Here is a 12,721-nt window from a genome sequence, read left to right as displayed (position 1 = left end):
GCCAAGTACTCCATCATGAGGCTAGAGTCTCATCCTGAGTCCTCCACCCGTTAAAATAAAATAAAGGAAGCTGAGAACCTTTAATACTGGGCAAGATTCAGTAATGGGGCTCAGGTCTATGCCCTGCTTTAAACAACTACGACAAAAGAAATAGACAAAATTGGAGCTGCAGAGATGGCTCAGTGATTAAGAGCACTGGCTGCTCTTCCAGAGGAACTGCATGTTGTTCCCAGCATCTATATGGTCGCTCGCAACCATCTGCAACTCCGGTTCCAGAGAATCTGAGGCCCTCTTCAGGCCTCAATGGGTACTGCAAGTACATGGTGTGCATAATTACAACAGTCTATGGATACACACACAGACACACACACACACACACACACACACACACACACACACACGTCTTTTTAAAACTGAACTAGACAAAATGTGCAAAACCCAAAGTTTTTCAGCTTACTGCACACCAGGCAGTAATGAGTACACTCTGAAGGAAGCAAGTTTTAAAGGGGAGCTGTTTCTTTTCTCTGCACATCATCTTTCCTTAGAAAAGAATTCATGTGTTAGGAATGGTGCTGCACAGGTTTAATCCCAGCTTAGGGAGGCAGAGGTAGGCAGATCTCTGAGTTTGAGGCCATGCTGGTCTACAGAGTGAGTCCCAAATGATACAGTGCTACACAGAGAAACCCTGTCTCAAGGAAGGGATAGCCAGAAGGTAATCTCATTGGCTAAACACTCTGGGCCTCTAGATACCTCTTTATCATGGAGACCTCTAGGTTTTTATCCACCTGACTGATTGTTGTAATTTTGTCTTAGTGGGGTATCATGGTCACATGCTCCAGGACAGGAAACTGGTGGGGAGCTAGTTGGAACCCCTGCTGTTCTCAGTTATGAGATTTGTTGGGTTCTAATCTTGCTACAGCCTTACCAGTTCCTCTGTCTGGTGGCATCATCCACTGCCCCACACTCTGTCTCTAAAAACTAAAGTCAAAATTAAATTTAAAAGACAATGTAATGAGAAGTTGGTGTTTGCATTTTTCTTTTAAAATTATTTCTTTCATTTTTTATTTGATAACTCTTTATTTACATTGCAAATATTATGCCCTTTCCCGGTTTCCTGCCCATAAGCCTCCAATTCCCCCCTTCTTCTATGAGGGTGCTCCCCTCCCCATCCACCCCCATTTATGCACCCCCCGACATTCCCTTACATTGTTGGTCCAACCTTGGCAGGACCAAAGGCTTCTCCTTCCATTGGTGCCCTACAAGTCCATCCTCTGCTACATATGCAGTTAGAGCCATGGGTCAGTCCATGTATAGTTTTGGGGTAGTCGTTTAATCCCTGGAAACTCTGGTTGGTTGGCATTGTTGTTTTTATGGGTTACAAGCCCCTTCAGCTCTTTCAATCCTTTCTCTAATTCCTCTAACAGTGGGCCTATTCTCAGTTCAGGAGTTTGCTGCTAGCATTCATCTCTGCATTTGACAAGCTCTGGCTGTGTCTCTCAGGGAGAGGTCTATATCTGGCTCCTGTCAGCGTGCATTTCTTAGCTTCATCAATTTATCTAGCTTTGGTGGCTGTATATGTATGGGCCACATGTGGGGCAGGCTCTGAATAGCTGTTCCTTCAGTTTCTGCTCTAAATTTTCCTCCATATCCCCTTCTAAGGATATTTTTGTTCCCCCTTTTAAGAAGGAGTGAAGCATCTGCATTTTGGTCATCCTTCTTCTTGAGCTACATTTGTTCTTTGGATTCGCATCTTGGGTTGTTGAAGCCTTTGGGCTAATACCCTCTTACCGGTGAGTGTATACCATGTATGTTTTACTGTGATTGGGTTACCTCACCTAGGACAATATTTTCTATTTCAATCCATTTGCCTATGAATTTCATGAAGTTATTGTTTCTGATAGCTGAGTAGTACTCCATTGTGTAGATGTACCACATTTTCTGTATCCATCCCTCTATTGAAGGGCATCTGAGTTTTTTCCAGCTTCTGGCTATTATAAATATGGCTGCTATGAACATAATAGAGCATGTCTCTTTGTTGTATGTTGGAGCATCTTTTGGGTATATGCCCAGGAGTGGTATAGCTGGGTCCTCTGGTAGTGGAATGTCCATTTTCTGAGCAACCTCCAGACTGATTTTCAGAGTAGTTGTACCAGTTTGCAATCCCAAAAACAGTGGAGGAGTGTTCTTCTTTCTCGACATCCTCACCAGCATCTGCTGTCGCTGGAGTTTTTGATCTTAACCATTCTGACTGGGGTGAGGTGGAATCTCAGGGTTGTTTTGATTTGCCTTTCCCTGATGACTAAGGATGTTGAACATTTCTTTAGGTGCTTCTTAGCCATTCGATATTCCTCAGCTGTGAATTCTTTGTTTAGCTCTGTACCCCATTTTCAATAGAGTTAATTGGCTCTCTGGAGTCTAACTTCTTGTGTTCTTTGTCTATTTTGGCTATTAGCCCTCTATCAGATGTAGGATTGGCAAAGATCTTTTCCCAATCTTTCATTGTCGTTTTGTCCTAATGACAGTGTCCTTTGCCTTACAGAAGATTTGTAGTTTTATGAGTTCCCACGTGTTGCCTCTTGATGTTAGAGCATAAGCCATTTTGTTCTGTTCAGGAAACTTTCTGCAGCCCATGTGATTGAAACTCTTTCCCACTTTTCTTCTATTAGTTTGAGTGTACTTGTTTTTTACATGGAGGTCCTCAATCCACTTGGACTTGAGCTTTCTACAAGGTGATAAGAACGAATCGATCTGCATTCTTCTACATGCTGATCTCCAGTTGAACCAGCACCATTTGTTGAAAATGCTATCTTTATTCCATTGGAGGGTTTTAGTTCTATGTCAAAGATCAAGTGACCATAGGTGTATGGGTTCATTTCTGGGTCTTCAATTCTGTTCCACTCATCTATCTGCCTGTCTTTGTACAAATATCATAATGTTTTTATCACTATTTACTCTGTAATACAGCTTGAGATCAGGGATGGTGATTCCCCCAGAAGTTCTTTTATTGTTGAGTATAGTTTTTGCTATTCTGAGTTTTTTGTTACTCCAAATGAATTTGCAAATTGCTCTTTCTATCTCTATGAAGAATGGAGTTGGAATTTTGATGGGGATTCCATTGAATCTGTAGATTGCTTTTGGCAAAATGGCCATTTTTACTATATTAATCCTGCCAATCCATGAGCATGAGAGGTCTTTCCGTCTTCTGAGATCTTCTTCAATTTCTTTCGGCAGAGACTTGAAGTTCTTGTCATACGGATCTTTCACTTGCTTGGTTAGAGTCACACCAAGGTATTTTATACTATTAGGGACTATCGTGAAGGGTGTCATTTCCCTAATTTCTTTCTCAGCCTGTTTATCTTTTGAATAGAGGAAGGCTAATTGTTTGAGTTAATTTTATACCCAGCCACTTTACTGAGGTTATTTACCAGGCTTAGTAGTTCTCTAAGTCATTTAAGTATACTATCATATCATCTGCAAATACTGATATTTTGACTTCTTCCTTTCTAATTTGTATCTGTTTGGCCTCCTTTCGTTGTCTGATTGCTCTGGCTAGGACTTTGAGTACTATATTAAGTAAGTAGGGAATGAGTGGGTAGCCTTGTCTTGTCCCTGATTTTAGTGGGATTGCTTCCATGTTCTCTCCATTTAGTATACTGTTAGCTACTGGTTTGCTTTATATCACTTTTTACTATGTTTAGATATGGACCTTGAATTCCTTATCTTTCCAGGACTTTCAACACGAAGGAGTGTTGAATTTTGTCAAATGCTTTCTCAGCATCTAGTGAAATGATCATGTGGTTTTTATCTTTGTGGTTTTTTATATGGTGGATTACATTGATGGGTTTCTGTATATTGAACAATCCCTGCATGCCTGGGATAAAACCTACTTGGTCATAATGGATTATTGTTTTGATGTGTTCTTGGATTCTGTTTGCAAGAATTTTATTGAGTATTTTTGTGTCAATATTCATTAGGGAAATTGGTCTGAAGTTCTCTTTCTTTGTTGGGCCTTTGTGTGGTTTAGGTATAAGAGTAATTTTGGCTTCATAGAAGGCATTTGATAGTGTTCCTTCTGTTTCTATATTGTGCAATAGTTTGGACAGTATTGGTATGAGGCCTTCTATGAAGGTCTGATAGAATTCTGCACTAAATCCATCTGGTCCTGGGCTCAGTTTGGTTGGGAAACTTTTAATAACTGCTTCTATTTCTTTGGGAGTTATTGGGTTGTTTAGATGGTTTATCTGTTCCTGATTTAACATTGGTAATTGATATTTGTGTAGAAAATTGTTCATTTCCTCCAGATTTTCCAGTTTTCTTGAATAGAGGCTTTTGTAGTAGGATCTGATGATTTTTTCTGAATTTCCTCTGATTCTGTTGTTATGTCTCCCTTTTCATTTCTGATTTTGTTAATTTGGACACACTCTCTATGCCCTCTGGTTAGTCTGGCTAAGGGTTTATCTATCTTGTTGATTTTCTCAAAGAACCAGCTCCTGGTTTTGTTGATTCTTTGTATAGTCCTTTTCGTTTCTACTTGATTGATTTCAGCCCTGAGTTTGACTATTTCCTGCCTTCTACTCCTCCTGGGTGTATTTGCTTCTTTTTGTTCTAGAGCTTTCAGGTGTGCTGTCAAGCTGCTGACATGCTCTCTCTCTCTCTCGTTTCTTTCTGCAGGCACTCAGAACTAAGTTTTCCTCTTAGCACTGCTTTCATTGCCCCATAAGTTTGGCCTTTCTTTTCATTAAATTCTAAGAAGTCTTTAATTTCTTTCTTTATTTCTTCCCTGACCAAGTTATCAATGAGTAGAGTGTTCAACTTCCATGTATATGTGGGTGTTCTGTCTTTATTGTTGTTATTGAAGACAAGGTTAAGTCCATGATGATCTGAGAGGACGCATGGGATCATTTCTATCTTCCTGTATCTGTTGAGGGCTGTTTTGTGACCAATTATATGGTTAATTTTGGAGAAGGTACCATGAGGTGCTGAGGAAAAGGTATATCCTCTTGTTTTAGGATGGGATTTTCTATAAATGTCTGTTAAGTCCATTTGGTTCATAACTTCTGTTAGTTTCTCTCCATCTCTGTTTAATTTCTGTTTCCATGACCTGTCCATTGATGAGACTGAGGTGTTGAAATCTCCTACTAGTATTGTGTGAGGTGCAATGTGTGATTTGCGCTTTAGTAAGGTTTTTTTTATGAATGTAGGTGCTCTTGCATTTGAAGCATAGGCATTTGGGATTGAGAGTTCATCTCGGTAGATTTTTCCGTTGATGAATATGAAGTTTCCTCCTTACCTTTTTGATGTCTTTTGGTTGAAAGTCAATTTTATTTGATATTAGAATGAATAATCCAGCTTGTTTCTCCGAACCATTTGCTTGGAAAGTTGTTTTCTAGCCTTTTACTCTCAGGTAGTGTCTGTCTTTGTCTCTGAGGTGTGATTCCTGTAGGCAGCAAAATGCCGGGTCCTCTTTACATATCCAGTCTGTTAGTCTATGTCTTTTTTTTTTTTGGGTAATTGAGTCCATTGATGTTGACAGATATTAAGGAAAAGTGATTGTTACTTCCTCTTATTTTTTTACTTAGAGGTGGAATTATGTTTGTGTGTCTCTCTTCCTTTGGTTTTGTCACAAGGAGATCACTTTCTTGCTTTTTCTAGGGTGTAGTTTCCCTCCTTGTGTTGAGGTTCTCCATCTGTTGTCCTTTGTAGGGATGGATTTGTAGAAAGATCTTGCGTAAATTTGGTTTTGTCATGGAATATCTTGGTTTCTCCATCTATGTTAATTGAGTTTTGCTGGATACAGTAGCCTGGGCTAGCATTTGTATTTGCTTAGGGTCTGTATGACATCTGCCCAAGAACTACTGGCTTTCATAGTCTCTGATAAGAAGTCTGGTGTAATACTTATAGGTCTGCCTTTATATGTTACCTGACCTTTTTCCCTTACTGCTTTCAATAGTCTTTCTTTGTTTTGTGCATTTGGTGTTTTGACTATTATGTGACCGGAGAAATTTCTCTTCTAGTCCGATCTATTTGGAGTTCTGTAGTCTTCTCGTATGTTTATGGGCATCTCTTTCTTTAGGTTGGGAAGTTTTGTTGTATAATTTTGTTGAAGATACTTACTGCCCCTTTATGTTGGGTGTCTTCGCTTTCTTCTATACCTATTATCCTTAGGTTTGATGTTCTCATTGTGTCCTGGATTTCCTGAGTGTTTTTGGGTTTTTATTTTTTTCATCTTTATTAACTTGGGTATTTCTTATTTACATTTCGATTGTTATTCCCTTTCCCGGTTTCTGGGCCAATATCCTCCTAACCCTCCTCATCCCCCCCCCCATTACCGCCCTTCCCGCCAACAATCACGTTCACTGGGGGTTCAGTCTTGACAGGACCAAGGACTTCCCCTTCCACTGGTGCTCTTACTAGGATATTCATTGCTACCTATGAGGTTGGAGCCCAGGGTCAGTCCATGTATAGTCTTTGGGTAGTGGCTTAGTCCCTGGAAGCTCTGGTTGGTTGACATTTTTGTTCATATGAGGTCTCAAGCCCCTTCAAGCTCTTTCAGTCCTTTCTAAGATTCCTTCAACAGGGGTCCCATTCTCAGTTCAGAGGTTTAATGCTGGCATTCACCTATGTATTTACTGTATTCTGGCTGTGTCTCTCAGGAGAGTTCTACATCCGGTTCCTGTCGGCCTGCACTTCTTTGCTTCATCCATCTTATCTAGTTTGGTGGCTGTATATGTATGGGCCACATGTGGGGCAGGCTCTGAATGGGTGTTCCTTCTGCCTCTGTTCTAAACCTTGCCTCCCTATTCCCTCCCAAGGGTATTCTTCTTCCCCTTTTAAAGAAGGAGTGAAGCATCTGCATTTTGTCATCCTTCTTGAGTTTCATGTATTCTGTGCATCTAGGGTAATTCGAGCATCTGGGCTAATATCCACTTATCAATGAGTGCATACCATGTGTGTTTTTCTGTGATTGGGTTACCTCACTCATGATGATATTTTCCAGTTCCATCCATTTGCCTATGAATTTCATAGAGTCATTGTTTTTGATAGCTGAGTAGTATTCCATTGTGTAGATGTACCACATTTTCTGTATCCATTCATCTATTAAAGGGCATCTGGGTTCTTTCCAGCTTCTGGCTATTATAAATAAGGTTCCTATGAACATAGTGGAGCATGTGTCTTTGTTATATGTTGGGGCATCTTTTGGGTATGTGCCCAAGAGAGGTATAGCTGGGTCCTCAGGTAGTTCAATGTCCAGTTTTCTGAGGAACCTAAAGACTGATTTCCAGAATGGTTGTACCAGTCTGCAATCCCACCAACAATGGAGGAGTGTTCCTCTTTCTCCACATCCTCGCCAGCATTTGCTGTCACCTGAGTTTTTGATCTTAGTCATTATCACTGGTATGAGGAGAAATCTCAGGGTTGTTTTGATTTGCATTTCCCTTATGACTAAAGATGTTGAACATTTCTTTAGGTGTTTCTCAGCCATTTGGCATTCCTCAGCTGTGAATTCTTTGTTTAGCTCCGAATCCCATTTTTTAATAGGGTTATTTGTCTCCCTGCGGTCTAACTTCTTGAGTTCTTTGTATATTTTGGATATAAGTCCTTTATCTGTTGTAGGATTGGTGAAGATCTTTTCCCAATCTGTTGGTTGCCGTTTTGTCCTAACCACAGTGTCCTTTGCCTTACAGAAGCTTTGCAGTTTTATGAGATCCCATTTCTCGATTCTTGATCTTAGAGCATAAGCCATTGGTGTTTTGTTCAGGAAATTTTTTCCAGTGCCCATGTGTTCCAGATGCTTCCCTAGTTTTTCTTCTATTAGTTTGAGTGTGTCTGGTTTGATGTGGAGGTCCTTGATCCACTTGGACTTAAGCTTTGTACAGGGTGATAAGGATGGATCGATCTGCATTCTTCTACGTGCTGACCTCCAGTTGAATCAGCACCATTTGCTGAAAATGCTACCTTTTTTCCATTGGATGGTTTTGGCGCCTTTGTCAAAAATCAAGTGACTGTAAGTGTGTGGGTTCATTTCTGGGTCTTTGATTCTATTCCACTGGTCTGTCTGTCTGTCTCTGTACCAATACCATGCAGTTTTCATCACGATTGCTCTGTAATACTGCTTGAGTTCAGGGATAGTGATTCCCCCTGAAGTCCTTTTATTGTTGAGGATAGCTTTAGCTATCCTGGGTTTTTTGTTATTCCAGATGAATTTGCAAATTGTTCTGTCTAACCCTCTGAAGAATTGGATTGGTATTTTGATGGGGATTGCATTGAATGTGTAGATCGCTTTTGGTAGAATGGCCACTTTTACTCTATGAATCCTGCCGATCCACGAGCGCCCCGAGCTCTCTTCTCTCTCTTTTCTTCTGTTGCTTCCGTCTATTACTGGTGGTCTCTTCCCTAGGTTTTCTATCTCCAAGTTTGTCTACCTTCCTGCTTCCTCTATTGTTTCTATTTCCATTTTTACGTCCTGGAGAATTTTGTTCAATTCTTCACCTGTTTGACTGTGTTTTCCTGTTTTCTGGGATTTTTTGTGTTTCCTCTTTAAGGGCTTCTATTTGTTTACTTGTGTTGTCTTGTATTTCTTTAAGTGAGTTATTTATGTCCTTCTTAAAGTCCTCCATCATCATCATAAAATGTGATTTTAAAATCTAAATCTTGCTTTTCCAGTGTGTTTGGATATCCAATATTTGCTTTGCTGGGATGTCTGGGCTCTGATGATGCCAAGTAGTCTTGGTTTCTGTTGCTTAGACTCCCGGGCTTGCCTCTTGCCATCATGTTGTCTCTGGTGTTAGCTTGTCTTGCTGTTTCTGATAATGGCTTGACCCTCCTGTAGACCAGTTTTCCTATTTTCTTTCAACCGGTTCTGGGAACACAGTGCTCTGCTCTCAGGCATGTAAGCCCTCCTGGCAACTGGCTATTCAGCTCTTGGCACAGGAAGGAACCAGAAGGGTCCTGAAAGACTGCTCCTAGGTTCCTGTGCCCAGGGGACACAAATGTCACAAGGCGATTTCCTTTTGACTTGGGGATGTGGACAGACAGTTTCCTCAGATTTCTCAGGAGTGTCCACATTTCTGAGGGTCAAGCTCTCTCCCCTACGGGATTTGGGTGCAGGGAGCTGTTTGACCTGTTCAGTTCAGTTCCGGGCACAGACCTGAACTGTGAGTCACTGCAGCTGACTCCTCCTATATTCCTGTGTACAGAGACACTATGCAATTTCCTCTCGGGTCAGGGATGTGGGCAAAGGTGGGCAGAAGTGGCAGGCTGTCCAGCAGTCTCAGGATTGTCCACACTTCTCTGTATTCAGCTCTCATCCCTGTGGGATTTGGGAGCAAGGAGCTGTGGGATGGCATCGGACACGTTTTGATTTTTAATTGACACAGTAATTAATACTTACAGGGGCTGGCTGTGGTGGTGAATGCCTTTAATGTCAGCACTCAGAAAGCAAAGGTAGGTGGACCTCTGTGAGTTCAAGGCCAGCCTGGTCCACAATTTGAGGAAAAATTCTGATGGGGTATAATGTGGCATTTGCACATTGGTACAGGACGTAAGGATCAGAGCAGGGCCTAGGCTTTCATCAAAGCCATTTGTCAAGTCTGTGAAATCCTCTCTAGGAGGTATTTTGAAATAATCTACTGTGAACCATAGTTTTTCTCTGTCTCATACAACACTAGAAGTTGTCATTCTCATTAAATGGCAGACACCTCTGTCCCAACAACTCTCCCTCTATGCAGTCAGCCCTCTCCCTTCTTCCCTAGTACCCTGCCCAGGCTGATAACCACTGTTCTGTTCTCTGCTTCTTTGAGGTTAACTTTTGTTCCTTTGAGGAAAAAAAAATGTGTCTGTGTGGTGTATGTATGTGTAAATGTTTGTGTGTCTGCCTTTCTGTGTGTGCATACATGTGCTTTCCGGTGCACACATGGGTGCACACACACATGTGGAGGCCACAGATTGGCACTTAGCATCTTCATCATTCTCCACCTTGTTTGTTTAGACTTGGTCTCCCAGTGTGCATGGACCTCACAGATTCAGTCTATGCAGTCAGTGATCTCCATGACCCACCTGTCTCTGTGGTTACAGATACCCCTCACCACCTCACATGGCTCTCCAACTGGCACACCCATTGTCTGAAAAGATTTTCTCCTACACTGCAGTCTGGCTCTCCATGTTGTTGGTGGAGTCCTTTTGGTTTAAAATAAGTACATTCAGCAATTTTTGTTTTCTTACCTGTGGCACTAGGGACATATTTTGTTCTTGGTGGTGTTGGTATTCAAGTCAATAGCCTGAAGCACTTCCTTTATGGTTTTTCTTTCTTTTACACACACACAGACACACACAGACACAAACACACACACACACAGACACACACACACACACACACATATAGGTGTTTTTTTTCACACACAGCAGAATAGGTTATCAGATGGTTGGTGGTTGTAAGCCACCATGTGGGTGCTGGGAATTGAACACAAGACCTCTGGAAGAGCAGACAGTGTCTTTACCACTGAGCCATCTCTCCAGAGACTCCTGTATCATTTTGTTTACAGCGGGTATTTGATAGATGCTGCTTGTGCACGCTGTGTAATCACAGCACCAATGGTGCTGCATCCTCAGTCCTTACCAGGAGCTCTGGACTCAGATTCCATGGATCTGAAGGACAGCAGAGTGTCTGTGTGCTGTGGGCTCTGCACCGTAGGGAAATCTGAATGGTTGGTGTCCTTTCAGTCAGCTTCCAAGGCATTCATCCTAGAGACTGCCAAGACTACCACAAGTGGCTTCTGTATATGGCCATGGGATGTGGATTCTTCAGATGAACCTCATGAGGGTAATGGGTACCTAAAGAAAGGCAGAATCATGTCTAGTGGACATGGCCTTCTGACACTTCTTCCACTCCAGCCATGATTAGTCATTGTCACCATTTTATCTTCTGAGAGCTATATCTGGTGTCTTCAACCTTTTTTTCTTTTTTTGTTCTTTTATTATTTTTTTTTAATTTTGATGCTTCAGCCAGTAGGAAAACTATGGTGATCTGTCTTGGGAAAAGAGAGGCCCTTCACCGGTTATTATTCAGCTCATGAACTCTACTTGGCATAGTAGGGTTCCACTGAAGGACTCTAGGGGCTTTCACCAGCCTTATACCCCCAGGCCTTGAGTCAAGGCTAGGCCAATTTCCAATCTCCATGCACAATTCTTTAATGTACTGGATGATAGGCACCTAATACCCTGGAAAGTTCCCGATACAGTTCAAAAGCATGTCATGATCTACCCATACTTGCTAACCAATAGATTTAAAGGTCAATATGCTTAGCCAATAAGCTTGAACTGTAACCTTGATGAGGTAAACTGCACCTCTAAAAAGTATAAAAACTGCGTATTCTAGCCATTCTGAGTCACCTTCTAGTCACTTGCCTTAGGGACTAATTGCGGGTCAATCCTGATGTGACAAAAAATTAACCTCCTACTTCTGCATTGGTCTGCATCTCAGTGTCACACACAGGGGCATCTCAAAGTAAGTAAAACTGACTGAGGTTGGGGGTCTTATCCCACCCTGGGCGTAGGAGATCAGTGATTGTGATTTTGTGTTTTCCAGGCTGCTCCACTGCTCAGGATTTACTCACAGGACCAAAGGAGGTGAGCAGTCAGGAGCAGGGCTCCCTGACAGTGCGGTGCCAATATGGCTCATGGTGGAAGGATTACAGGAAGTACTGGTGCCGAGGAGCTGAGTGGAGTTCCTGTAAGATTCTCGTTGAAACCGATGCATCAGAGTGCTTGGTGAAGAAGAACCGTGTGTCCATGAGGGACAACCAGACAAACTTCATTTTCACAGTGACTATGGAGGACCTGAGGATGAGCGATGCTGGCATTTACTGGTGTGGAATTACGAAAGCTGGATATGATCCCATGTTTAAAGTTCATGTGAGCATTGACCCAGGTAAGAGAAAAATTCCAGAGTGAGCCCCAAGTGACCCAGGGCTACACAGAGAAACCCTGTCTCAAGGAAGGGATACCCAGGAAGAGAATCTCATCAGCTAAACAGTCTGGGCCTATCTAGATACCTCGTTATCATGGAGACCTCTAGGTTTTCATCCTACCTGACTGGTTGTTGTGTTATTGTGTTAGCGGTGTGTCATGGTCACATGCTCCAGGACAGGAAACTGGTCAGGAGCTAGTTGGAACTCCTGCTGTTCTCAGTTATGAGATTTTCTGGGGTTCTGAACTTGCTACAGCCTTACCAGCTCTTCTGATCCACTGCCCCACACTCTGTCTCAAAAAACTAAAGCCAAAATTAAATTAAAAATTAATTTTAAACAGAGCATGTAATGAGAAGTTGGTGCCTGCATTTTTAAGGCTAAACACAGTGAGCAGTAAAGAGGATGTGGGGGAGGGGGACCGAGATACAGGCTGAGGCTAGATCATGAGGTCAAAAGGCTGGGTGGGTCACAAACAGTGATAAGCCAATCTGTATTTGAGTCTAGGGGTGAGATAAGCTGGTCTCTCTCTCTGTCTGTCTGGTCCATTCACCTATCTGTCTGTCTGTCCTAGTCTGTAATTTTGTTGCTGGGATAAAACCCTGACCAAAGCCAACATGCTGGGAGGAGAGGTTTTATTTGGCTGATGCTTCTATGGCACAGTCCATTTTGAAGGAAGTGCTCAGGAACTCAGCAGGAACCTGGAGGCAGGAACTGAAGCAGAGGCCATGGACTAGCGCTGCTCACTGATTTGCTCT

The 12,721-nt window shown here is 42.1% G+C and overlaps 1 protein-coding gene across 6 annotated transcripts in view; it reads left to right on the top strand.

Annotated features, from left to right (window-relative positions):
* Positions 1-12,721, top strand: part of Cd300ld (Cd300 molecule-like family member D) — a 32,909-nt gene that overhangs the window by 3,280 nt on the left and 16,908 nt on the right. For all 6 annotated transcript variants that reach the window (XR_010055111.1, XR_010055112.1, NM_001408733.1 and 3 more), the window contains exon 3: positions 11,585-11,926. Coding sequence is in view for 4 of the 6 variants with exons in the window: in NM_001408733.1 (NP_001395662.1) it covers positions 11,585-11,926 (342 nt within the window). In the remaining 2 variants the exon portion in view is untranslated. The remainder of the gene's footprint in view (positions 1-11,584; positions 11,927-12,721) is intronic.

This window comes from Rattus norvegicus, chromosome 10 (genome assembly GCF_036323735.1).
Source record: "Rattus norvegicus strain BN/NHsdMcwi chromosome 10, GRCr8, whole genome shotgun sequence".
Classification (NCBI taxonomy): domain Eukaryota; kingdom Metazoa; phylum Chordata; class Mammalia; order Rodentia; family Muridae; genus Rattus; species Rattus norvegicus.
The sequence above is the reverse complement of the archived record's forward strand: the minus strand, read 5'-3'. Positions and strand labels throughout refer to the sequence as shown.